This window comes from Monodon monoceros, unplaced genomic scaffold, assembly GCF_005190385.1.
Source record: "Monodon monoceros isolate NGI ecotype Baffin Bay Population unplaced genomic scaffold, NGI_Narwhal_1 Super_Scaffold_5, whole genome shotgun sequence".
Classification (NCBI taxonomy): Eukaryota; Metazoa; Chordata; class Mammalia; order Artiodactyla; family Monodontidae; genus Monodon; species Monodon monoceros.
The window spans coordinates 103,191,723-103,218,006 of NW_021703782.1; the positions used below are offsets into that span (position 1 = coordinate 103,191,723).

Consider the following 26,284-nt stretch of genomic DNA (forward strand, 5'->3'; position numbering starts at 1 on the left):
GTGGTCCAGTGGTAAAGAATTCACCATACAATGCAGGGGACGCAGGTTTGATCCCTGGTCAGGGAACTAAGATCCCACATGCCGCGGGGCAGCTAAGCCTGTGCGCCACAACTACTGAGCCCGCGTGCCACAAACTACAGAGCCCATGCACCCTGGAGCCTGCGCACCACAACTAGTGAGAAAAAACCCGCAGGCCACAACTAGAGAGAAGCCCACGGGCCACAACTAAGACCCGACACATACCCAAATAAACTAATTTAAAAAAAAAAAAGACTACGTAGGGAAATTTCACACCTAGGAAAGCACGCTCAACTCTCCCTTTCAGAAACCATTCTAACAACCGCTGGAACTGAAAATATCCTAGCTCCTTTAAAATAGCCCAAGGGATTTGGGTCACCTAACTGAATGCCCAACCCCTGGCATTTCGCTTGTAAGTCGTCTCCAAGTAGCTCTGTCTTACTTACTCAGCCAGGGAGGTAGGGCCCCAGGACGACCCGGCCAGTTTAGTTCTGGAGAAATACACAGCTGGGTCGAACCCAGGCCGCTAGGCCCCCTCCCGGCTCCCTTCCAAAGGCGCGCCCTGGGGACCCGGCCCTGGGCGTGCAGAGCGGTTGGCCGGGGCGCTCTTCCGGGGTCTGAAGGAGGGGCGAAGATCCAAGAGCCGCCCCTATTGGGGCGGAGCCACGGCCCCAGGACTGGCGTAAGCCGCCTCAGGTAATGCGGTGCGGAGGTGGGGGGCTCCGGGACCCCGGTTTGAAGCGTTCCCGGGCGGGGTGGGGCGGCGGCGCCGCATCCTTTAAGGGAGTGGAGTTGGGCTGGGTGGAAAGCACTCGGGAGACCTCCTTTGGCTCCGGCCTAGCCACACTGACGGAAAGGAATCGGCCTGTTCTCTCCTGACCCTGTCTCCTATCCCCTAGCGCTGCCAAGCGGGGATGGGACTGGGGGATGGACCTAACAGGGGCGGCTGCTGGAAGTCCCGGTCCAGGTGAAGTTAACACCACTGAGCTTTAGGCTTTGGGGACAGCAGTTAGTGACTTAGGCTGAAGATTGGATTTATCCATTCACCTCCCAGAAACCTCATCCATTTTCTTTCTTCATTCACTCATCCCTCACTTCTGCTCTATGCCGGGCCTCTTGGTTGGTTCTCTGAATGAATCCGAGAGGCCCAGCTCGCTTGGAATTTAGTCTAGTGGAATTTATTCTAGAATCTAGAGAGTTTTAAATAGATAATTACATTCAGGGTGATCCCTGCAATGACGATAGCTTAATAGATACCTTCAGGTAGAGAATAAAGTAACTTGAGGATGTAAGTGGAAAGCAACAAATCAGGGAAGGTTTCACTAAGGAGGGGACATTTGAACTGGGCTTTGGAGGTTGACTAGGAGTTTTCTAGTTGACCAGAAGGGAAGGGACATTTCAGGTAAGGGAAGCAGCACAGGATGCAAGTTATGAAAGGACCTGACATTTTAGGGGAACAAATATAATAAGAACAGTTCAATATAGCAAGAAATTGTAGAGGTGAGTTCCTGAAAAGAAGGTTGAGACCAGAAGGCTTTGAATGTCATGCTGAGGCCAGGATTTATCCTAGAGTTCAGTATTTCTTGGCCTTTTAAAATGTTTTCTTTTGATAAACATAAATACCTTATGACCTCTGAAAATTATTTTGATATATACCCCTTCCTATGAAAACCACGGACACAGAAAACTTTAGGCAAAAAACAAAAAAACTCTGTAATGGGATTACGAAAGTTGTGTCATAGTTGCCTCCCAAATATAAGTTTATATCAAAAGGTTGGTAATGCTTATTCAAATTAATCAGGCCCTAGAAATTGGTACATCAACAGGAAAATTTTTAAAGAGGCAAGTAACCTGATCTGTGTTTTTTATGTAGAAGATAATTGTAAATGTCTAAAAAGTACCTTTCTTTCTTAGGCATAGGACACCATGAAGCAGCTGCCAGTCTTGGAGCCTGGAGACAAGCCCAGGAAAGCAACATGGTCTGTAAGGAAGGATTCAAACAAAGAAACACACGAGTTTTTTTTTCATTTATAAGTACTTTACTAACAAATTTGATCCTCTATGAAAAAGGGTAGAGTTGAAACTGTCTGCGGTTTCTGGTAATTAGACTCAAACTGTCTGAGAAGGTCTTCAGAGGAAAGGTAGTGGGGCAATAATTATCACAGAGCTGTGTTGATTTTATTAAAATCCATTTGCCAGGAAGAGTAGGGCACTGACCATCTGGCATCCTCAGCTCCAACACTGTGTCTTCCCCCAAGCTCTAACTCATTTGTAAGACTTTCAGGGAATTGGATTTGGATTAAACTGGCTTCACTATTTCTTGAGCGCTTGTTCAACCAACCCTTCGTTCAGCAACTAACACTGGCCTGACAGGGCCACCGCTGTGTAGGTGCTGCAGGTACAAAGGTGAATAGTCTCAGTGTAGTGGGGGAACAGTGACCGGTGCTGAAGCAGGACGCACAGAGGGCTGTAGAGAGGAGGCAATGCTTCTGCAGGACCTTGGAGGAGAGCCCCTGATCTGGCTTCCATGCGTCCACTCTTGCTCTCTACACATCATAAATCTGATCATGGCATTCCCTGGTTTAAAACCTTTTGTGCCTCTCCATTGGTCTTAGGATAAAAACCAGAGTCCTTAAAATGGCCCACTGGGCCCTGCGTGATCTGCCCCTGCCTGTCTTTCCAACCTCAAGTCCCGTTACTCAGCCTTCGTTCTCTTTCTCTTCCTTTAATGTGGCTTGCACTGTCCCACTCAGGAACTGTATGTGCTGGTCCCTCTACCTGGATCATCCTTTCCCCCCATCTTTTGTCCCTCTCTTTGCCCAGCTAACTTCTACTCATACTTCAGATCTCAGTTCAAATGGGGCTCCTTCAGGAAGACTTCTTTGACCACCTGTGTCCCCACCTACCTCTCCTTACAGGGTAGGGTCCCCCTGTGATATGTTCTCATACTATATATCCTGTATATATCCTGTACTCCTTTATAACACAACTGAAATGAAATGGATATTTGGAAATTATCTGTTTAGTGTTTTTCTTCCCAACTAGTCTGTCAGGGCTGTAAAGGCAGGGACTTCTTTTGTCTTATTCACCATGTAGCTGGATGGCTGTGTGCTCTTGAATAAGTCATTTAACCTTTCTAAGCCACAGGTCCTCAGTTGTAAACCTCAGATGATGATAATAGTACTGTCCCCAGAGGGGTTTTGTGCAAGTTAAGTGAATCCAGGGTTGTGGCGAAGTTAGCAGCATGCATGGTATGTGGTTAGTAGTCATTCAGGTGACGATGTGGAATGTGTGAATCTGGACATCAGAAGAGAGATCTGGAAAAGAAATAGAGATTTGAAAGTCACTGATGAACATGTACGGTAGATGGGTGGTAATTGAAGCCATCAGTACATATAAAATTTATCAGGCAAGCGAACCTAGACTGAGAAGAGAACTCATGAGGATTGGGAGAAAGCTGGAGGGAAAGGAGTCAGAGAAGGAAACAGAAAGTGCAGCCAGACAGGTGGATAGAGAACCAAATGGAATGGGTGTGGGGAAGCCAGGTCAGGAGAAAGGTATGAGAAGGAGGGAAGAGCCAAGAGTACCAAATGCCAGAGAGGTCAGATAAGACTGGGCCTGAAAAACAGCTGCAGAGCTTTCTTTTCCAACCAGAAAGCTTGAAGAAGTGTGCTTTCTCAGTCAGCATTCAGAATAACTTTACAGAACAGAATGAATGGATCCTGTATTTGATTTTTCAAAGTCCTAGTTTTGTCTTCCATCAGGTCGAGCTTTATGAGTAATCTGGAAAAGCTCTTAAGAATCAGTGAATGGGGCTTCCCTGGGGGCGCAGTGGTTAAGAATCTGCCTGCCAATGCAGGGGACATGGGTTTGAGCCCTCGTCAGGAAGATCCCACATGCCGCGGAGCAACTAAGCCCGTGCGCCACAACTACTGAGCCTGCGCTCCAGAGCCCGCAAGCCACAACTCCTGAAGCCCGGGCTCCTAGAGCCTGTGCTCTGCAACAAGAGAAGCCACTGCAACGAAGAGTAGCCCCCGCTCACTGCAACCAGAGAAAGCCCGCGTACAGCAACAAAGACCCAGTGCAGCCAAAAATAAATTAAAAAAAAAAAAAAAAGAATCAGTGAATGACAGAGACTATTACATGGCAGAGGGAAGCATCACTGGCTAGTCGCAAGAGCTTTGGTGCTGTTCTCATGTGATTACACATAAAGCTCTAGCCATCGTTAACTGAGTCCTTCCTGCCATGTTACAAGATTGCATCTCATTCTTCACGGGTGAGAACTATTGCTGTCTTCATTTTACAAATGAGGAAACTAAGGTTCAGAAAGGTAAAGTGACTTCCAAAAGAGCACACATCAAGAAAGCACTTGAACTGGGACTTGAACTAGGTCTGTCTTAATTTGCAAATCATGTTCATAACTACCATCCTGTGCCAGGACACACCATTGGACATTTCTGGGTATCAGTTTCCCCGTCTACCAAATGGGGACAATTACTAGCCCAGGGCATCCCCACTAAGTTAATGTAAGATGAAAGTAGTGACAAAATTGAAAAGTCAAAGGTTATGTGCAAAGGGAAGGTACTGTTCATTAATTAGGAAAATGCTGCTTTGCTGGACATGATCTAAAATGACTGTGTATGTATAAGACCCTTCATTCTGGTGACTGTTCCATGAGGAATGCAAAGAACATACTGCTGCATTTATTCTCTGCTCAGGCCTCCTGAATATACCCTCCCTTTGGCAGGTACACCTTGACCCCGGTTGGAGACAGCCCCTGTGCTCGGGTTGGCCATAGCTGCTCATATTTACCCCCTGTTGGTGATGCCGAGAGAGGGAAGGTCTTCATTGTTGGGGGAGCAGATCCAAACAGGAGCTTCTCAGATGTGCACACCATAGATCTGGGTAAGACCAACAGCTGTGGGGAATTCCCTGGCGGTCCAGTGGTTGGGACTCTGCACTTCTACTGCAGTTTGATCCCTGGTCGAGGAACTGGAATCCTGCATGCCACTCGGCGTGGCCAGAAAAAAAAAAGACCAGCAGCTGCGGAGCACATGCCCTATATAGCCAGAGAGCAGGGCTTTGTGCTGCCAGCCATGACCATTCCTAAGACTATCAGTTCAGACCAGACAGTAGGGTTTTTCTCTGAGAAAATGAATGTCACTGAGAGGTCCCTAAGGTCTCAACAGACTCCAGGAATATATCCACCCAACCAAGACCTCCTTGATTTGGGGGAAAGAGTCCATATGGAGCCCTGGATAACCAGCCATTCATTCATCAACTATTTCTCTGGGAGGCATTGATGCCTCCACCTCTTCTATCCGCATAGCCAATTAATCACCAAATCCTAAATATCTCTTATTTTCATCCATGTCTGTCCATTTGCACTGCTACTACTGTAGGCGAAGCATCATTATCTTTCAGCTAGACTGTTACAACAGCCTCTTCACTGGTCTGCCTGCTTCCAGGTTTACCTCCTGTACACTGCATTTTCCATACTTAGCTGAGTATTTTCTAAAATATAAATCTGATCATGTCACTCCCCAATTTCAGGCTATCCCCAACTTCATTTCTTAGCTCCCCCAAACCCACACTTGCTCCACTGAATATCCTTCAGTTCCTTGAACTCTTTTGGTCTCCAACCCTTTGCATATACAGTAAATGCCCTACATAAGAATGAGTTCTTTTCCAAGAGCTCACTCGTAAGTCCAGTTTGTTCTTTTTTTTCCTTAATTTTTTATTTTTGGCTGAGTTGGGTTTTTTCATTGGTGCGCGTGGGCTGCATGTGGGCTTTCTCTAGTTGCGGCGAGCAGGGGCTGCTCTTCATTGCAGTGCACGGGCTTCTCACTGCGGTGGCTTCTCTTGTTGTGGAGTGCGGGCTCTAGGTGCACGGGCTTCAGCAGTTGTGGCTCGTGGACTCTAGAGCGCAGGCTCAGTAGTTGTGGTGCACGGGTTCAGTTGCTCCACGGCATGTGGGATCCTCCTGGACCAGGGCTCGAACCCATGTCCCCTGAATTGGCAGGCGGATTCCTAACCACTCTGCCACCAGGGAAGCCAATCCAATTTGTTCTTAAGTCCAACAAAGTTAGCCTAGGTACCCAACTTTTACAGATAACGCCAGACATGTGAACAAACTTATGTGATTTGGACATGCGAATGCACGTTTACATCTTTGAAAGTTTGCAACTCAGAGGTTCGTATGTAGGGGACTTACCGTATTGTTCCCTCTGCTTGGAAGGCTCTTCCTTTTCCTTATCATCTGGCTACTATTCATCTCTCAGATCCCAGTTAAATGACACTTTCATCAGGAACCTTGCCCTGATACATCTGCCACTAGTTTAGGACTAGTTTAGGCACTGCCACTGTAAAGGAGAGACTCTTCTGTTTTCCTTCTCTATTCCCATGCCTCCTCTCAGCACTAGTCTTCCGTACTTCCCTTCTGACTGACAGATGTGTGGGGATTTTCCCCCACACCAAATAATTCTGCAGCACCAGCTGGACGTCCTACAACTCAGTTCAGTTCTGCCTGGAATTAGCATCCGATTCCACAGATGAAGGGCTCAGTCCACGAGACTCTCCCTGCTCCCCTTCAGATGCCAATCACAAGTCCACCTGTGCTCCTGACCGACCAACTATAAATGGAAGGTTCCCATGTCACCCGCCTCAGGTTCCATTAATTTGCTAGAGAGGCTCACAGAGTTCAGGAAAATAGCCAATAGAAGAGATGCATAGGGCAAAGCATGTGGGAAGAGGCACTTCGTGCCCTGTCCAGGTGCCCCACCTTTGCAATACCTCCATGAGTTCACCAGCCTGGAAGCTCTTGCAACCCCTCTTTTTTTTATGGAGGGATAATTGAGTAAGTTATGACCATTGGTGGCTCTCTCCTCCCCCCGGAGTTGGGGGTAGGGGGCATTGTCTGGGGCTGAAAAGTTCTAACCCCGTAATGTAATGGTTAGTTCCCCTGGCAACCAGCTCCCATCCTTAGGGGCTTTCCAAAAGTCACCTCATTAACATAAACTCAGGTGTGGTTGACAGAGGATTTGTTATCAATAATAAAAGACACCTTTATCAGTCTTATCACTTAGGTCGTCACAGGGATTTTCAGAGCTCTGTGCCTGGAACAGATGAAGACCAAATATGTATTTCTTAATGTAAATCACAATGACACAACCACTCTCTGTGTTTCCATAGTATCCTGTACTTTCCCATCCTTATCCCCCTTCACAGCCCTTTTCACATGTGATTGTTTGTTGTCTGTCTTTTATATTGCTTCTCATTGTATTCCCAGCCATTACCACAGGGCCTGGCACAGAGTAGGTGCTTTATAAGTATTTGGATGAATGAATGAGTGACTACTATGTACCACACAATGGCAGAAGAAAATTGGTGTTTTGTTACATGTTTTGTTAGGTCTGTGTGTAACGTTGCTGTCTACTGTTGTGTTTTTTTTTAATAAATTTATTTATTTTATTTTATTTATTTTTGGGTGTGTTGGGTCTTCGTTGCTGCGCGTGGGCTTTCTCTAGTTGTGGTGAGCAGGGGCTACTCTTCGTTGCGTGCATGGGCTTCTCATTGCAGTGGCTTCTCTTGTTGCGGAGCACGGGCTCCAGGTGCGCAGGCTCAGTAGTTGTGGCTGGCGGGCTCTAGAGCGCAGGCTCAGTAGTTGTGGCACATGGGCTTAGTTGCTCCGCGGCATGTGGGATCTTCCCAGACCAGGGCTCGAACCCGTGTCCCCTGCATTGGCAGGTGGATTCTTAACCACTGCGCCACCAGGGATGCCCCTGTGTATTGTTTTGATCTCAGTTGTTTACTAACCAAATGTGCAGGAGAGTCTACATGTAAAACTTGAAGTGGTTTGGCCTCTCTTGATAATCTTGGAAGATCTGACATCCATATGCCTGTATGTCTACATGGTGACAGTTTTTTGCAACTGAGCTGCCACCTATCAGTGGGGCTCTCATTCTCCAATTTCCTCCAATCCTCTGTAGGCATTTGAATTTCTATACCCTGCACTAAGAAATCAAAGGTAAATTAAATCTCTTTCAGCTCTCAAGAAGCTTGCTGTCTAGTACAGTTACAATTCTTTCGTGACCTATTACTAGCTTTGTGACTCTGGCTAAACCACCTAAACCATCTGGACTTCAGTGTCCCATAAAACAGGGATAATAACTTGCTTCGCTTGGCACTTGTAATGATGTAACAAGATAATGCCTGTAAAGGTCATATGTAAGTGGTTTACTAATTAAAATAACTAATAAGTTAGGTATTAAGTCTGTGAAATTGTTTTAGCCAGAAGTCATTTACTTGCAGGTAATAGAAGCTCTCTTAAACCAGCAAAAAAAAAAAAAGAAAGAATGAGAATCCAAAGGTAGAAGATTTGGCCTAGCCTCAGGAGAGAGTGGAAGCAAGAACTAGAAAGCTGTGAAAACCCATCTACTTCCCCCCTCACTCTCTTTGGAGAGATCTGCTTCTTTATGTAGATGTTTCATTCTTCTCTTCCCCATACTTTGGCTTTCTCTCCTTCTCCACATATGGTAGAAGATGGCCACCCAAACCCAGAAATCTGTTTGAATTCCAAATTCTTGGGAGAGAGGATCTGATTGGCCCATTTTGAGTCCAGTGACTACCTTTGACCCTATCAGTTAAGGCTAGAAAGTCAAGGTGTAGTACAACCAAGTCTCCTGGGATCTATCCCTGGGGTTGGGAGAGTGGGGACAGTTCCCATAGAAGAGGGTTTATGGATGAGTCAGACGCCCCCCCACCAAGTGTCTGATATAAAAATTTTTGGAGGTTGACCACATTCCCTTTAAGTGCTCTGATGGTTGTTCACTTATGCTTTTGACCCTTTTCTCCTCAGTACCCTGCCCCAAGTTTGTCAACCAGTATAAGCCATTGGCAGCCCCAATCTAGGAACTGGGTGAAATGTTTTCTAGGAACACACCAGTGGGATTTAGCCACCTCGGAGGGCCTTTTGCCCCGGTACGAGCATGCCAGCTTTGTTCCCTCCTGCACACCTCACAGCATCTGGGTGTTTGGAGGTGCCGACCAGTCAGGAAATCGAAATTGCCTACAAGTTCTGAATCCTGGTAAGTAGCCAAAGGTTATTTATTTACCAAAACGGATAAATAAATCCAATTCCAGTACCTGTACCAAAGTGCATTTGGATTGTACTGACTAATCCGCTTAACTTTGCTGACCTCATAGAAAATAGAAATTTTAACTTCTGGCAGAATCTGAAAAGAATAGAGTTACATTTTGTTTTCCTCGTAACGTGTACAAATTATCCATTTCTTAAAAGCCAAAGCTGGATGAGGCTTCAGAGAAAAGCTATGCCAAGTGGGCAACCCAGGTCCCACAAGGGGAAGTGACTTTCCTAAAGTTACCAGGGAGCCAGGGACTGGGGCAGGCTAGAACCCAAATCACCTACATTGGAGGTCTCAAATGGGGGCGATGGTGCCCCCCAGGGGACAGTTGGCTATGTCACACCTCGGGGCAGGGAATCAAGTGGGTAGAGGCCAGAGTCACTGCCATACATCCTGTAATGCACAGGAAGGCCCCTCACAATAAAGAATTATATGGTCTAAAAGGTCAGTAGTGCCAAAGTTAAGAAACCCTGATCTAGATCCTCCTAGTATGTTTCTTTTAGTCAGAAAGTGCAAAGCTCCTGACAAGTCTCACTGGCAGTTTTATCATAGAGGAAGCAGTTTGGGGACATCACTACTGCGAGGATGTTGCTGAACCACCCATAGGAGGTGGACCTGACTTTTTGTCAGTTAAAAACATTTTTTTTGTTGTGTTTCTCTTTATAAATATAGTTTATATTCATTGTAAAATATTTGAAAAGTGTAAATAAGTGGACAAAAGCCATCCACAATCCTGTGACCTAAGGCTATTAATAACAGTTCTGTGTACTTCCTTTCTGTCTTTTCTGTGCATTTTTATAAACCTGAGATCATCCTATTTCACCACTACGCTCTTGTATCTTTTTCTTTTTAATTTCATAATTAGCACAGAAATAATTCCCTATTAATAAGGCTTTGTTGAAATCCTTTTTAATGGCTGAATCACACTTTTTTAAGATTTTTTTTAATTTATTTAATTTATTTTTGGCTGCATTGGGTCTTAGTTGCGGCACATGGGATCTTTCTTGTGGCGCATGGGCTTCTCTCTAGTTGTAGTGTGTGGGTTTTCTCTCTCTAGTTGTGGCGCGCAGGCTCCAGGGCGCATGGGCTCTGTAGTTTGCGGCACACGGACTCTCTAGTTGAGGCGTGAGGGCTTAGTTGCCCCGTGGCATGTGGGATCTTAGTTCCCTGACCAGGCATCGAACCCGCATCCCCTGCTTTGTAAGGTGGATTCTTTACCACTGTACCACCAGGGAAGTCCCTCAATTTTTATGACAATACCATAATTCCCCGGTTGTTTTTTTTTTAACATATAGGTTGTCTTCAGATTTTTATCATTATAAATAACAAAGCATTGAACATCTTTGTTCAGAAATCATTGACTGTATTTCAGATTATTGCCTTAGGGGCTTCCCTGGTGGCGCAGTGGTTAAGAATCTGCCTGCCAATGCAAGGTACATGGGTTCGAGCCCTGGTCCGGGAAGATCCCACATGCCACGGAGCAACTAAGCCCGTGTGCCACAACTACTGAGCCTGTGCTCTAGGGCCTGCAAGCCACAACTACTGGGCCCACTCACTACAACTACTGAAGCCCGCGCACCTAGGACCCGTGCTCCGCAACGAGAAGCCACCTCAACGAGAAGCCTGCGCACCGCAACGAAGAGTAGCCCCCGCTCGCTGCAAGTAGAGAAAGCCCACATGCAGCAACGAAGACCCAAAACAGCCAAAAATAAGTAAATAAAAAGAAAAAAAAAAGTGCTTCCATGTTTAAAAAAAAAAGAATTATTGTCTTAGAGCTCATGCCCAGAAATAAAAGAACTAGATAAAACACTGGACTTTAAGGATTTTAGTACATGCTATCAAATTGCTCTCCAGAAAGATTTTTTTAAAACTTTTTTTCTTTTTGGCTGCACTGCGTGGCTCGCGGGATCTCAGTTCCCCAACCAGGGATTGAACGCAAGCCATGGCAATGAAAGCCCAGAATCCTAACCACTAGACCACCAGGGAATTCCCTATCCAGAAAGATTTTTTTCAACTTATCCTCTCTCCAACTGTGTTTAGTAGTTCTTGTTTCACTCCTGACCAGTATCGAATTTATCATTTTTAAGCACTGCTAATTTGATAGGCAAAAAGCCCCTTGTATCTAATTGTTTAAATATGCATTTTGTTAATTACTAGGAATCTGGACATTTTTCACATAACAGTCAACTCTTGCCCAGTTCCCTCTATCGATAACAGGTTTATTTTTACAACAGCTGGTCTTTGTCATTTTGGGATAGTAACAGTTCCTACCTTGTTAAGTTTGGCAAGAATTTAAATTAACTCAAATCTGGCACATACTTAATGCTCAATAATTGTTGTTGTGGTTGATGTAGCTATGGTTCGACAGATGGAAATCAGTTCTAGATTGGACGGAGATCAGTTCCTTTGATTTTCAATGATGGCATCTATTTAAATAAAATACAGTGAGAATTTGGAAAGCTTTTGTCAAAGGAATTGATTTTCCACCAGATCCTTTTTCTCTCCTAGAAAGTATAGTTTGACACCATGCCCAAGAAATATGAAAGATGTAGGGGAATCATTAGTTGCTTTTGTTACTAAGGCGAGTTCCTCAGCTGGCTTAGAACTCCTTTCGTATTATTTGTGCTAACGTTTGGCTTGGTAGCCACACCATCCCAGGATCTTCTGAACTTGGAGGTTGTGCCCCTTCTAACTCCCCCTAAAATCCAAAAACTACCCAAGACCTGTAGCTATAGAGACAATTACATTATGCTTTGTTTTGGGTTTTTTTTTTTTTTTTTTTGTCCATGCAGCTTGCGGGTCTTAGTACCCCAATCAAGGATCGAACCCGTGCCCCCTGCAGTGGAAGTGTGGAATCTTAACCATTGGACCACCAGGGAAGTACCCATTATATTTTGGATATAGGCTGAGACTTGTTTGGTCTCCAGGTTCATGTTTTGAGTCCTACACATATTACACATGCTTCGTGCGTCACTTTTTATACTGAATGAAGACCTCTACAAAAGGCACAGAATTTCCCAGTCAAGAAATAATTCCTGGGAATTCCCTGGCACTTTCACTGCCGTGGGGTCAGGTTCAATCCCTGATTGAGGAACTAACATCCCACAAGCCATGTGGCACGGGAGGGAAGGAGGAAGGGAGGGAGGAAGAATTCCTGGTGTGTTGCAGTGGAATAAGTATGGGAGTTTTGACAGATCTGTGTTCAGAGCCCTGCTCTCCTACTCACTAACACTGTGACCTGGGAGAAAGGATTTAGACTTTCTGAGCTTCAGTTCCCCCATCTGCAAAGTGGAGATACTTTCCATCCACCTCCCAGGGTTGACTGAGGATGTCGGGGATGGCAGAGTGCTCAGGGCAATGATTCCGCACAAGGGAGGTGCTCAGTTACTGCTTGTGTTTCTATAAAATTCATGCTTCATTCTGGAAATAAATAAGCTTCTGTACACCTACCCACGTGGTTAAATTTTATTCTCAAGTCAGAAGAGTGGAAAATACATAGATCTTGGTGGTGTTGAAACAGAATTTGAATCCCAACTCAGCCATTTACTAGCCATGTAACCTTAAATGAGTGACTTAATCTGTCTCTGCTTCAATTCCTTATCTGTAAAATGAGGAAACTAGTATTTATTTAGTACTTACTGTGTAGTAGGGACAATTACTGCTACTACTGAAACTGTAATAATATTGTCTACTTTCTTTTAATGGCCACATATCCTGAGAAACTTGGCACATTTAGTTTCTTGCATCTAGTGGGAATGAATTTTAGCAGCTGTTGTGCTCCTCTGAATGGGCACAGGGCAGGGTAGTCAGTCATCAAAGGGGAGGAGGGTTCAGAGAGGATGTTTGAAGGCCTCCAAAAACAAACTGGCCTCATTCTTAATTGTACTTGTGGCTTTTCAATCTTGGGAATTTGGGTCTATCTGGGCAAACTCTAAGTATTGCCCCCTACCCCTCCTTGAATTTGGTGGCATGAGATCCCCGCCTAGACCTACACTGTCTGCCTTAAGGATTGGGGTTTGCAAAGTGACCTTGCCCAGCCCCAGAGTTGATGTCAGAGGCCCCTCAGCCTGGGTGTTTTAGATACCTACCTTCTCTGTGGACCAGAAACGAGGACTTGGACTGTGCCAAAGGTGACCAGCCCACCACCATCCCCAAGAACATTCCACACGTCATCGGCAACCATCGGAAACCAGCTGTATGTCTTTGGGGGCGGAGAGAGAGGCGCCCAGCCCGTGCAGGATGTGAAGCTGCATGTGTTTGATGCAAGTATGGACTCAGGGGAACCCTGGGGCTGCCACTTACCTGGTCGGGGTTACCCCGGCCTGCAACTTACCCGATGTAGGAAGCAGAGGTTAGAATATGACAACCTGGCTGTGTGTCTCACTTCTAGACTTCTTCAGTATATCTCTTAGCTGATATCTTCTACCCATAGCAAAATTTGCATGTAAAAAGGAATAATTGATCAATTTAAAAAATTTAAACAGTATAGTTTATAAAGCAAAAAAGTAAAATGTTGCCCCTTACACCTTTCCTTCCCACTCCCCAGACAGAGGTAAACACTGTTAGCCATTCCTAATGTCTACCTGCAGATTTTTCTGTGCAATTATAAATCATATGCACATGTGTTTATGAACATCTATGAATTTTCTATGGATTTTGAAATTATATAAAAACTTTAAAACACACACATAGAATTATTAAATTATAAATGTTGGTCTGCCTCTTACTTTTGCAGGTCTAAGTGTAGATCTTAGTACTAGTCGAAAGTATAAACTTTGAAGCCATAGGACAGGGACTCAAGACCAGATCTGACATCTAGTTTCTGTATTACTTAAGACTAATTTCTTAATCTCTCTAGGCCTTAGTTTGCTGATCTGTAAAATAGAGATAGTAATAGTGCCTACCACAAAGAGTTGGAAAGATTAAATGAGATAATGTGATATAGTGCATGGCACGGTGCCTGACACATAGGAAGCACCTAATAAATAATCACTGTATTATCATTATTATTCCTTCATTTAATCACACATCACGGATCTTTCCTAAGTCAGAAATTTCCTTGCAAAGCATATCTTTCTGTGGGAATCCCTATTCATTCAGTCATTTTCCTATTGACTGACATTTTGCTGACAGTGTTACAGTGAATATATACATTAATTTCTGTACATGTTACAACATTTAATATGGACTAGATGCTAGGAAGTGGAATTACGTAGGGTCAAAATGGTATGAACATTTAAAATTGTGAGACCTCTTGCCAAATTTTTGTCTAAGCAGTATTTATTTACATTTCTTCCTCTTACTAGTGGGCATTTATGAATACTTTACAAATAGCATGTGACAAAAATAATTTTCATGTGTGTTTTTGCAGCCTTTTTTGAGAAAAGGCAATAAGCAAAATTTCAAACTTAAAAAGTTTAAGAATTAAGACACGTCACAGTATGACTTTATCCAGAAAGAATGAACTGTGTGATTCTTTTAAAGTGGTTTTAAATTTTTAAATAATATTGGTTTTGAATATATAAAACTGTAAGAGAAAAAAATATATATGTATATATATATAAAATACTGTCACCCCAAAATTGTTAACATTTAGGTACAACTATGGTGTGTTTTTTTTTTAAATAGCAGAGATAATTCTAGGTGTACTATTTGTATCCTGTATTTTTCACTTAAGCATTTCCCCTGTAATCACAAAGTTCTTTCAGTGTTTTTAATGAATACATAGTATTCTATCATGACTGTAGCAATAACTCACCCATTCACCTGTTGATGGACTTAGGCTATTTCCAGTTCTTCTCTATTACAAACAATGCTGTGGTAAACATATTTATGCATAAACTTTTTCTGATTATTTCAAATGTATTCTTTGGGACTCTAGGGGCTCCTTGAACAACCTTCAGGCATGTCACAAATGGTAATTCAGAGATAAGTTGTTTGGCAGGCTTTTGTCTCAGATAATTTTTGTAGCACTCCTTTAAGACTTATCTGGTATGTTGAAATGATTAATTTTCCTGAATTCTATATATGTACAATTTTGAAGATATGAAGGGTTTTCAACACGTAAAATACATCTGCACTATTTGGATCAAACCCATAATTAATAACTCTCATGTATTGAGTACTTTCTCTGTGCCTGTGCTTTCCATATATTATCTCATTTAATCCACGCCTCAACCCTGAGAGGTAGGTATTATCAGGTAATTTCTCCTCATTTTACAACTACAGAAACTGAAGCTTATAGAAGTAACTGGTGCAAGGCCACATAGTTATTCAATGAAATAACCTGGTTTTAACTCCAAATCCCATGCTCTAACCATTATCCTATACAACCACTTCAGGAGGCCCTGCTAACTTTAAAAGTAGTCTATTTTTTTCTCCACCCTTCCAGCAAATCAATTAAGAATATTGTCTTAAAAAAGAGAAAACTCAAAAAAAAAAGAGAAAACTCTGAAGGCCTGTCCCAGAAGAAGTAGATTCATTCTTTTTAACTCTGTGGCAGTTCTAGGTTGAAGAAACTTAAGGGAGGTCTTTTTTTAATTCAAAGCAAGAAGTGGTTCCTTATTGCCCAGTAGAAGGGGCAGGCATATTAGGCAGTGAATTCTCCAGCCCTGGATGTGTACCAGTAGAGGCTGTAAAGGCTGTGGATGGAGGGAGGCCTGGGTTGGGTTGGCAAGTTGCAGTGAATGACCCCCCAGGTCCCTTTCTGCTTGGAGCATCTCTGCTTACTGGGAGGTGAGGCTTGGTATATTTCTCGGGTTCTTGCTTCATAGCTTTGTCATCTAACGTCACTGAATTTATTTTTCTAGATACCCTGACCTGGTCACAACCAGAGACACTTGGAAAACCTCCATCCCCCCGGCATGGTCATGTGATGGTGGCAGCAGGGACAAAGCTCTTCATCCATGGAGGCTTGGCAGAGGACAGTTTCTATGATGATCTCCATTGCATTGATATCAGTAAGTAGGGTGGAGGGCATGGGGGCTTGTCTGCTTAAGATTAAATAAAATAGCTTTGATTGACTAGAGCCTTGCTCTTGACCAGCCAGCAGAATCTTCACTAGATTCTGTGAAATGTGGCCTGAATAATAATAAGAAATAATAATAACAATAAAAGCAGGTATTTCTGTTTGCCATGTACCTACCCATTCATTATTTCTTATCCTTCCAACAACCCTGCTCTTTCATTAAAATTCATTATGCTTTGTGTTTCCCGACTGGATTTCTTTCAAGCAGTACCCATTAACCCCATGGATAACTTCTAGAGTGTGTCTGGAGGTGGACAACCAGAACTGTCACGCTAAATTGTTAAGAACACTGAGAAAAGGAAAGTTAGCGATAACATGAGAATTGTCTTTAAGTGTCTGAAGGGCTGATGTGCCCTAGAGAGCCTGGACTCTTTCTGGATCATTCTTGCAGACTATGAGCTCCTTTAGGGCAGAGACTTTGTCTCTTTTTTTCCGCCAGTGTATTTCCAGCATTGAGCACAGTGTCTGGCAGGTCTTGAGTGATGAGTGCATATCTGTTAAGAGTGGACAGATAGGGACTTCCCTGGTGGTCCAGTGGTTAAGACTCCGCGCTTCCACTGCAGGGGGCATGGGTTCGATCCCTGGTTGGGGAACTAAGATCCTGTATGCTGCACAGTGCAGCCAAAAAATTTAAAATATTTTTTTAAAAAAGTGGACAGATGAACAAATGAATATGTTCTGTGTTGCTCCAGACGACAGGAATTGGAACTATGGGCAGAATGCATGAGAACTGCTGTGCAATGTATCGGGCTACCTTGCCAAACAATAGGTTCTCTGGTTTGGTGACATCTGAGGCCAGCTGATACTGGCTGGGATTCCTGCATTGCCTAGGATATTTGGCTGGACTGGGTGATTCTCCCTTCCAACTCTGAGTTGCTGGACCCCTGCCTTGAACTGACAGATGGAAAATATCTTCACAGAAGCATTCCTTGCAAGCAGTCAAACAGAGTTTTAATGCTTATTTTATTTATTTTTTCTTAAAAAATTTTTTTTTTAATTTAGCTTTTTGGCTGCCTTGAGTTTTAGTTGAGGCACACAGGATCTTCATTGCAGCATGTGGGATCTTTCATTGCAGTGCACGGGCTTCTCTCTAGTTGTGGCGTGTGGGTTTTCTCTTCTCTAGTTGTGATGCACGGGCTCCAGAGAGCGTGGGCTCTTGTAGTTTGTGGCACGGGGGTTCTCTAGTTGAGGCACGCGAGCTCAGTAGTTGCAGCGCATGGGCTTTGTTGCCTCACAGCATGTGAGATCTTAGTTCCCTGACTAGGGATCAAACCTGCATCCCCTGCATTGGAAGGTGGATTCTTTACCACTGGACCACAAGGGAAGTCCCTTAATGCTTATTTTTAAAAAGAAAGTCCTTTTCTCTTATGCAAGGAACTACTTCCTAACTATTTTTCCTCCTTTCCAGCCCAGGTAGTTCTCTAAAACCTAAAATCCAGCGATATCCTGCCTCATTTAAATTCTTGTCTGAAAAGTTGCAACTACCTGCAGAAATAGGTTGGAAATAGGTGCTGAGGCAGCACATTACAGCATAGAGAACACAGGTTTTGGAGTCAGACCTGAGTACAATTCTAGCTCTGCCACCTGCTAGCTGTGGGATCTCCGACAACTCTCTTTCCCTCTCTAATCCTATTTCTTCATCTTTAAGAAGAAAGAAGGTAGGCAGAAGTAATAGCAATTGCATACCGCTATTAAGAGAATGAAGTAAGCAAGATACTTAAAGTGTCTAGCCAGTACTCACAAAGTTGCTTTTTAAGGAACTGTATTTCAAACATGCATGTATGTGCACATACAGGCATGCTTGCACACACAAAACACACACACACAGTTGGAACCTCACCTACTTCTGGGCTCCAAAATACTTAATGGTGATGGTCACCAAAGACTGGATCACATTCCTCAGTGTGCTCCAAAGACCACCCACATCAGAATCACCTGGGATGCTTGTTAAAATTATGGATTACTGAGCCCCTCCCTCCCTCCCTGGACTAGCCAAACAGAATTTCAGCTCCCCCAGTGATTTTTGCGCACACCAAACCTTGCTATAGGATCTCTCAGAGCTCTCAGTGAATGAAGTTCAGTGATTGGTTTGCAAACTGCAGCAGTCTGACAGGTTAAGTTGGAAACCACAGTCTAGGCCATGTTGTACCTAAACACTTTCTATCTCTTGGCAGGTGACATGAAGTGGCAGAAGCTAAGTCCCACTGGGGCAGCTCCCACAGGCTGTGCTGCCCACTCAGCTGTGGCTGTAGGAAAGCACCTGTATATCTTTGGAGGGATGACTCCCACTGGAGCCCTGAGCACAATGTACCAGTATCACATAGGTGAGCAGGTGTTGTTCACTGTGAGTCTTTAAGCAAATGTGACCATTCTTTGAAAAGTATCACAATGCTTTTTGGTCTTTCATTTTGGTCCCTCCACATCTAAATCCGAAAGAATGACAACCAGACTTTTAGGGAATGACATCATCAAAGCAGTAACAGTGCCATTAGGGGTTTTTCCCTTTTATTTCCTGTTTCTGTTAGGGCTCAGGTGATACAGCACATCACAGAGCATTTCTGGAAATTTCTTAACACAGACCCTTTTCTTTTTTTTTTTTTTTCCAAAATAGAAAAGCAGCATTGGACCTTGCTTAAATTTGATACTTTTCTACCCCCTGGACGATTGGACCATTCCATGTGTATCATTCCATGGCCAGTGACATGTACTTCTGAGAAAGAAGATTCAAATTCTGCCACTCTAAACTGTGCTGCTGAGAAAGGGGATTCCACTGAGAAAGGAGTAACTCAAGGTGGTGACTCTCACGAAGAAGGTCAGACTGACACACTACTCTGTTTTGTGTTTGGTGGGATGAATACAGAAGGGGAAATCTATAATGATTGTATTGTGACTGTAGTTGATTAATAAAACCACATTTTTACTACTTTTAAATGTCAATTACTTTCAGAAAAGTTAAATGAAACCTTAGTTGTTTCATACCTCCAAAATCTTCTGCACTATATATCCCTCTGGCTTTTACCTACTTTGGTAGGTAAAGAGATGAACTGGATAGCCCAGGGCAAAAACCTCTATTATATAAAGAGTTTTACCAGAAATACAACCCAGGTAACTAATAGATTGGCTGATTGTTAAGAATACTAATCACAAAAATGTTGCAGAAATCCTAATTGCTAGATACAACAAAAGCTGCAGAAATTAGGGAGTGGACATTCACAGGCAGAAGGGTTTTTAATATTCATGAGCTGCTCCTCAGAAAGAGGTGCAGACTGTTGGCTCTTGGTATTGAGAGCCACTGGCCCTTATCTGTCCCCACTATGCCCTATCCCACTGCACATAGCACTGCAGGTCATTTTTTTTGGCGGTATGCGGGCCTCTCACCCGTTGCTGCCCCTCCTGTTGCGGAGCACAGGCTCCAGACACGCAGGCCCAGCGGCCATGGCCCACGGGCCCAGCTGCTCCGAGGCGTGTGGGATCCTCCCGGACCAGGACTAGGGCATGAACCCGTGTCCCCTGCATCGGCTGGCGGACTCCCAACCACTGCACCACCAGGGAAGCCCTGCAGGTCATTTTTAACGTTTGTATGGACGTTGGCCTGAAGACCGTCTGTCCAAATGCTTTTGGGCAACGCAGCAGAGGTCCAGGCCTCAGAGTAAAACTATCACACTGTCAGGTCCTAGTTCTGCAAGTTAACTTTTCAGCTGGTTGCCCATCTATAAAATACCTATCCTTGGGCTGAATTGGATTTCATGTTAGCATGACAGCCTGCCCTTTATTGACCATACTTATTAAACTTTAGTAGGGCTAAACGTAGGTCACCATTCTAGATCCCACTCCTGTACCACTGAGACGGAGATTGACATAACTGAGGTTCAAAAATATACCTTCACATTCTAAAATTATGAATTGAATCCAGGTGTGTAACGTTATCATTAGTGATCCATCACTCTATCAAATCTCAAAGGAATCCAAGCAGGTATAAAGCATCATTAGTACTAAAAAGCCACCAGAAGGTTTTGAAAGGTAAGGGGAAATAGGAAATTTCAATTATGCTCAGGAAAACTCCATTCTTGGGCCCTGTAAAATGGCCCTTGCCTAGTTAAGGATATGGTTGAACCTCCCACCCCTTTTCTTAGATTAGGTTAGGCAGATTTCCAGAAATGACTGAATAAAAAAAAGTGTTTTCCTTACCTCAAAACGCCAAACACTCCCCTCAACCCAAGACTCTAACCTTAAAATAAATGACTAACCTAATTAGCTTATCACAAAAATTAGACCAGTGTAAATAACAAACATTTATTGGTGTCACTTATGGTAGAAAAAAGTTCCTACACCAGATGCACATGACCCAATTGTTAAATAGAACATTTTCAAGGTGAACACACATCCTTAACCCAGCTTTTTTACCCACTTTTGATGATAGCCAATTCTTCCTTGCCCCCCACCCCGAGACATGTGAGCAACTGCTAATGAAAAGCAGTAAACAGCCACTTGGGCTATATAGCATTTTCAACTCCACTCCAAGGTGAAGATTCCAATTACATTCGAGACTTAAGTTCTCTCAATTTTCTCCTAACGAAAGTTCCTGAGTCCAGTTATTTACAATATTACAGCACTAGCAGAGCAGTGTCTACAACTCGTCTTTGTCTGCTGGTTCCTCATCACCAGTTGGGGGAGGGCCTGCACTTCCATAGAGTTTGCTGATAATTGGCTGAACAATTTCTTCCAGCTCCTTCTTTTTAGCTTTGAAATCTTCAATGTCAGCATCTTGGTGACTTTCTAGCCACTCAATCTTTTCTTCTACGGCTTTTTCCATGGTCTCCTTATCTTCAGAGGAAAGTTTACCTCCCAGCTTTTCTTTATCGCCAATCTGATTCTTTAGAGAGTAGGCATAGCTTTCCAACTCATTTCTGGTGTCAATGCGCTCCTTGAGCTTTTTGTCTTCCTCAGCGAACTTCTCAGCATCATTGACCATCCTTTCAATTTCTTCAGGTGTCAGGCGATTTTGGTCATTTGTAATTGTGATTTTATTTTTGTTGCCCGTACCTTTGTCTTCAGCTGTCACTCGAAGAATGCCATTCACATCTATCTCAAAGGTGACTTCAATCTGTGGAACCCCACGGGGAGCAGGAGGAATTCCAGTCAGATCAAAAGTTCCCAGAAGGTGATTGTCTTTCGTCAGGGGTCGTTCACCTAGAAGTCACACACAAAAAACTTAGTTAGCTGTTACCGACAAACATTAGTACATCTGGATCCCTATGTTTCATTCTGTTAGAGCCTGTAGTGTCAAGGGCACTCTATCAACCTAGAAGTGGGTCAGTGTTGGGAAAGGAACAGTGAGTTAAGTTACTAGTAACTCTTAATTGAATTTCATCTACTTTATAGCAGTATGAACCCTTTACTTGTTCTTGTATTTTAATATTTATCTTTTTAATTTATTGATTTGGCTGCACCAGCTCTTAGCTGTGGCATGAGGGATCTTTTAGTTGTGGCATGCGAACTCTTAGTTTCAGCATGTGGGATCTAGTTCCCCGACCAGGGATTGAAACCGGGACCCCTGCATTGGGAGTGCAGAGTCTTAGCCACTGGACAACCAGGGAAGTCCTTCTTCTTGTATTTTTGAATTTACTTATTTTGGCCATCCCGTGCAGCATGTGGGATCTTAGTTCCCTGACCAGGGATCGAACCTGTGCCCCCTGCAGTAGAAGCACGGAGTCCTAACCATTGGACAGCTAGGGAATTCCCCCAGAAGGTATTTTTTTAATGGGAAAGAGTGCTAGATAACTAGATAAGAAATAGATTTTAGTACTGGCTCTACCAAACTCAACACTAGTTAAATTAGGGCCCTCCCACCTGAAAATAGCAGATATTTCTTTCCCTAGACATTTCAATAGAGTATGTTAAAAGAAGTCAAGCTCTTCAAAAACATACCATGGTATTAACAAATGTAAGCAATTACCTTCATAGACCTTGATGGTAACAGTTGGCTGATTATCAGAGGCTGTAGAAAAGATCTGAGACTTCTTGGTGGGCACCACAGTGTTCCTTGGAATCAGTTTGGTCATGACACCTCCCACGGTTTCAATACCAAGTGTAAGGGGACATACATCAAGCAATACCAGATCACCTAAAAAGGTAAGTTAATCAAGCTAAGTTCTAATTCAGGAGTCACAGGAGCAATTCCAAGCAGACCCCACAAACAATACAACTTCATCTTCTCCATCTTGCCACTTGATTAGATTCTATGCAAAATCATTTCAGAAGCAATGAATTAAATATAGTTGCTAAGGATCTTGAGACTGTGCCAGGTCTTGATCTCACTGTACCCTTTACTAGCTGTGTGAGCTTGCTGCTCATAACCTATTGCTTTCTAAAGCAACAGCTAATTATACTCTGAAGCACTGTGGAAGATGCTGTGACACTGGCTTACCTGTATCTTGATCACCAGAGAGTACACCAGCCTGGACAGCAGCACCATACGCTACAGCCTCATCTGGGTTTATGCCACGGGATGGCTCCTTGCCATTAAAAAACTCTTTAACCAGTTGTTGAATCTTTGGGATTCTAGTAGAGCCACCAACAAGAACAATTTCATCAATATCAGACTTCTTTAAATCAGAATCTTCCAGCACTTTCTGGACAGGCTTCATGGTAGAACGGAACAGGTCCTAGAATAAGTGACAAATTACTGTGACGATGCCTGTCATACCCAGGTATAGTCAAAATACCTAAATGCATTGTCCCAAACTCAGACAGTCTAACTAGATCTCATTAGCAAAGCAAAAAACAGGAACATACCATGTTTAGCTCTTCAAATTTGGCCCGAGTCAGGGTCTCAGAGAAGTCTTCTCCTTCATAGAAGGACTCAATTTCAATTCTTGCTTGATGTTGAGAAGACAGGGCCCGTTTGGCCTTTTCAACCTCACGCCGGAGTTTCTGCACAGCTCTGTTGTCTTTCCGAACATCTTTGCCAGTTTTCTTTTTGTAGAGCTTGATGAAGTGTTCCATGACACGCTGGTCAAAGTCTTCTCCACCCAAATGAGTATCTCCATTAGTGGCCACGACTTCAAAGACACCATTATCAATGGTGAGAAGAGACACATCAAAGGTTCCACCACCCAAGTCAAACACCAGGATGTTCTTCTCCCCTTCCCTCTTATCCAGGCCGTAAGCAATAGCAGCTGCTGTACTGTTAGGAGAATGAGAAAGAAAAAAAATAAATGACTTAGTTAAGTCTACCTTTCCCCATTTGGCAAATATGCCATATTTTTTAATTTAACACTTACGGCTCATTGATGATCCTCATAACATTCAACCCAGCAATAGTTCCAGCATCTTTGGTTGCCTGGCGTTGGGCATCATTGAAATAGGCTGGTACAGTAACAACTGCATGAGTAACCTAAAATGATAACAAAAGATAATTAAACATATTTTATCACACGGCTTAACCTTTATTTAAGTTACAGCCAAACCATCGCTTTATTAAGATGGGTATAATATATAATTTTATACCCATGGATTTGCAAGCATTAAGTGATAACACGTGAAAGGCGCTAGTATTTTGTCTGGCCTACAGTAAAGCACGCAAGTAATTAAAACTGATGCATGGATGTCATTCAGATTTTTAAAACGATGAAAGCATCAACACAACACAATCAATCAAGAATAGTAATAATAAAACTGCTCGACATTGTTCTAGAAATACTTACCTTCTTTCCCAAATAAGCCTCGGCAGTTTCCTTCATTTTAGTGAGAACCATGGCAGAAATTTCTTCAGGAGCAAATGTCTTTGTTTGCCCACCTCCAACATCAACTTGAATGTATGGTTTAGTTTTCTTTTCAACCACCTATTTTAAAGAATAATTATTTTCAGACGTAGAAGCAATGACATTTTAAACTTTAAAAAGAGGAATGTCTGAGACCCACTTCTTCCCCCACAGTTTGGTTTACTTTGGTCCTTTGGAGCTGAATATTGAACAGAAATACTTTAAGGAGTATAGGTGCCTGATAATTACAAGCCTCTTCAGTTTTAACCAGTCTCTTAATGCTAAACTATTGCGGACAGAGTAGTTACGCATGAAATTTCTTTGCCAACCTAACTTTCTTAAGTTCTGTAACACACTGAAACTATTAAATAAAAATTATAGATACACCATGTCTGTATCCTTTTTGCTCGTCTCTGCACTGTTTTTCAGTAACTTCTTAATCCTAAATACTCCCACCACCACCCCCACTTTCTTTTTTTTTTTCTCTCACTTTCTATTTAGAAGAGAAAAACCAGGTCGAACCTTGAAAGGCAAGAACTTGATGTCCTGCTGCACAGACGGGTCGTTCCATGTACGGCCGATGAGCCGCTTGGCGTCGAAGACCGTGTTCTCAGGATTGGAGGTGAGCTGGTTCTTGGCTGCATCGCCGATCAGACGCTCCCCTTCAGGAGTGAAGGCCACATAAGACGGCGTGATGCGGTTGCCCTGATCGTTGGCGATGATCTCCACGCGGCCGTTCTTGAACACCCCGACGCTGACGGAAAAACCGAACAGAAGAAATCAGCGACGCTCACGGCAGCCCAGGAAGCCACTCCACATTCTCCCCTTTTCCACAAACCCCACTTACCAGGAGTACGTGGTGCCCAGGTCGATACCGACCACCGTGCCCACGTCCTCCTTCTTGTCCTCCTCCTCCGGCCGCGCCGCGCCGAGCATCAGCAGCAGCACCGCAGCCACCAGGGAGGGCTTCATCTTGCCGGCACCGTCGTCCACTCACTCAGCAGGCAGGCAGGGCTTCGCAGGCAAACCAGCCACAGGCCGCAACACGAGAGCGCACCGAGGTGCCCGAGCCGAGGACGACACAGCCCGGGGTCAGGAGCAGCAGCGTACAAGGCGAAGGGCAGGTACGGAACTGCAGGCCGCGGCACCTACCTCTCACACGCACGAAAACCCCAACAAGACGCGCCTGTGAGAGCTCAGTCAGCGTCGACCGCGCCGTTGCCTACTCCGTTTATATAACCTCCCTCCAGCCCCGTCGTGGAGGCTGCCGATTGGCGAAGGCCCTGCTCGTTGGAGGCCGCTGATTGGTCCAGGCCACCAAGCTGGCCGCTGCGGATTCGAAGCGGCCTCCTCCGCAGCCAACGTCACCGCGACGCCCCCTGGGCTGACTCATTGGCTGCTGGGCGCGCCCAACAGCCACCAATGGGAGGCAACATCCGCCCCATGCTCCGGCTCCATTGGTTTAGCAGCTGCCTGTCCGTGACGCGACCTCCCACTCCGAGGCGGTTTCCGTCGGTAACCGCTGAGGTCCCGCCTCCACGCTGGGCCCTAAGGATGCCGGAGCCAGTCCAGCGTGCCTGATTCCCCCGAGGCAGTGGGACCTGGGTCCCTTGCTTCTCCACTGCCCGCCCGCCTGCCCTTCCTCCATCCTTACCGATGGAAGCGGCTCTTCTTCTTCCTCGCCTCCGTCCCGTCCCAGGCAGGCAGGTATCAGCGTAGATGCTGTGATCACCTCAGAACAAATTTCTCTGCCCTTCATAGCTACTACGGGTACTAGAGTGTCCAAGCCCCAGGGCGTTTTGTTGCTCACCGGGCTGCAGCCCTCGACTGGGGCCTGGTCTGGGCACTGCCCGGTCGCGAATCATGGCTCCTACTAGCCAGTTATTTTTCCCCGGCACCCCCTGCCCCGCTGTCTTTGTCTATACCAGGCCTCTCCACATTGCCTTGCCCCACGGTAAGTTCCAGGGCAGGCCTGGCCAAAGTAATTGACTCCGCAATCCCCTCCCCATGTGGCAGCTCTCCCCTGAAGAGCTTACTAATGCCATCATTCCCACCCTGGGATGTATCATTTTCCTAGCTCGTCACCCCCTGTCTTTCCTCTTCCTGCCCATCATTTCCCATTGTGGATCAGATTATCATTTACAAGGCCTTCCTCATCCTTTTTGGATATGTTTTTACCTACACTCCTGGAAAAGGTCTGATCTGTGCTTAAACGCATTTGATAGACAAAGACGTCTTGATGATGCCTTACTCTTGTAGCAAAAAGTATAAAGGCTGCTATTTACTTCAGGCTTACTATGTGCCAAGCATTAGTCTGTCTCCTGTGCCTTTTG

General features: G+C 44.3%; 2 protein-coding genes across 4 annotated transcripts; one reads left to right on the forward strand and one right to left on the reverse strand.

The window, feature by feature from the left end:
• The first annotated feature begins 657 nt into the window (after nucleotides 1-657).
• Nucleotides 658-19,218, forward strand: RABEPK (Rab9 effector protein with kelch motifs). 3 transcript variants are annotated; one of them, XM_029203903.1, is made up of 8 exons: nucleotides 658-714; nucleotides 1,933-1,997; nucleotides 4,766-4,923; nucleotides 8,952-9,104; nucleotides 13,266-13,427; nucleotides 15,971-16,120; nucleotides 18,363-18,512; nucleotides 18,800-19,112. In XM_029203903.1, the coding sequence occupies exons 2-8, from the start codon at nucleotides 1,945-1,947 to the stop codon at nucleotides 19,090-19,092; spliced, it is 1,119 nt and encodes a 372-aa protein (XP_029059736.1). In that variant the 5' UTR covers nucleotides 658-714; nucleotides 1,933-1,944; the 3' UTR covers nucleotides 19,093-19,112. The 3 variants fall into 3 exon arrangements, with proteins under 3 accessions (XP_029059736.1, XP_029059738.1, XP_029059737.1); XM_029203905.1 differs by lacking the exon at nucleotides 8,952-9,104 and having other exon boundaries at nucleotides 675-714; nucleotides 18,800-19,215; XM_029203904.1 differs by lacking the exons at nucleotides 658-714; nucleotides 4,766-4,923 and having other exon boundaries at nucleotides 1,945-1,997; nucleotides 13,228-13,427; nucleotides 18,800-19,218.
• A 1,241-nt stretch (nucleotides 19,219-20,459) lies between these two features.
• Nucleotides 20,460-25,165, reverse strand: HSPA5 (heat shock protein family A (Hsp70) member 5). Its single transcript, XM_029203313.1, has 8 exons — nucleotides 24,799-25,165; nucleotides 24,474-24,705; nucleotides 23,895-24,032; nucleotides 23,472-23,584; nucleotides 22,984-23,374; nucleotides 22,616-22,853; nucleotides 22,145-22,312; nucleotides 20,460-21,378 (listed from the first exon to the last, which is right to left on the reverse strand). Exons 1-8 carry the CDS (start codon nucleotides 24,921-24,923, stop codon nucleotides 20,816-20,818), a joined length of 1,968 nt encoding a protein of 655 aa, XP_029059146.1. The 5' UTR covers nucleotides 24,924-25,165; the 3' UTR covers nucleotides 20,460-20,815.
• Nucleotides 25,166-26,284: the final 1,119 nt, after the last annotated feature.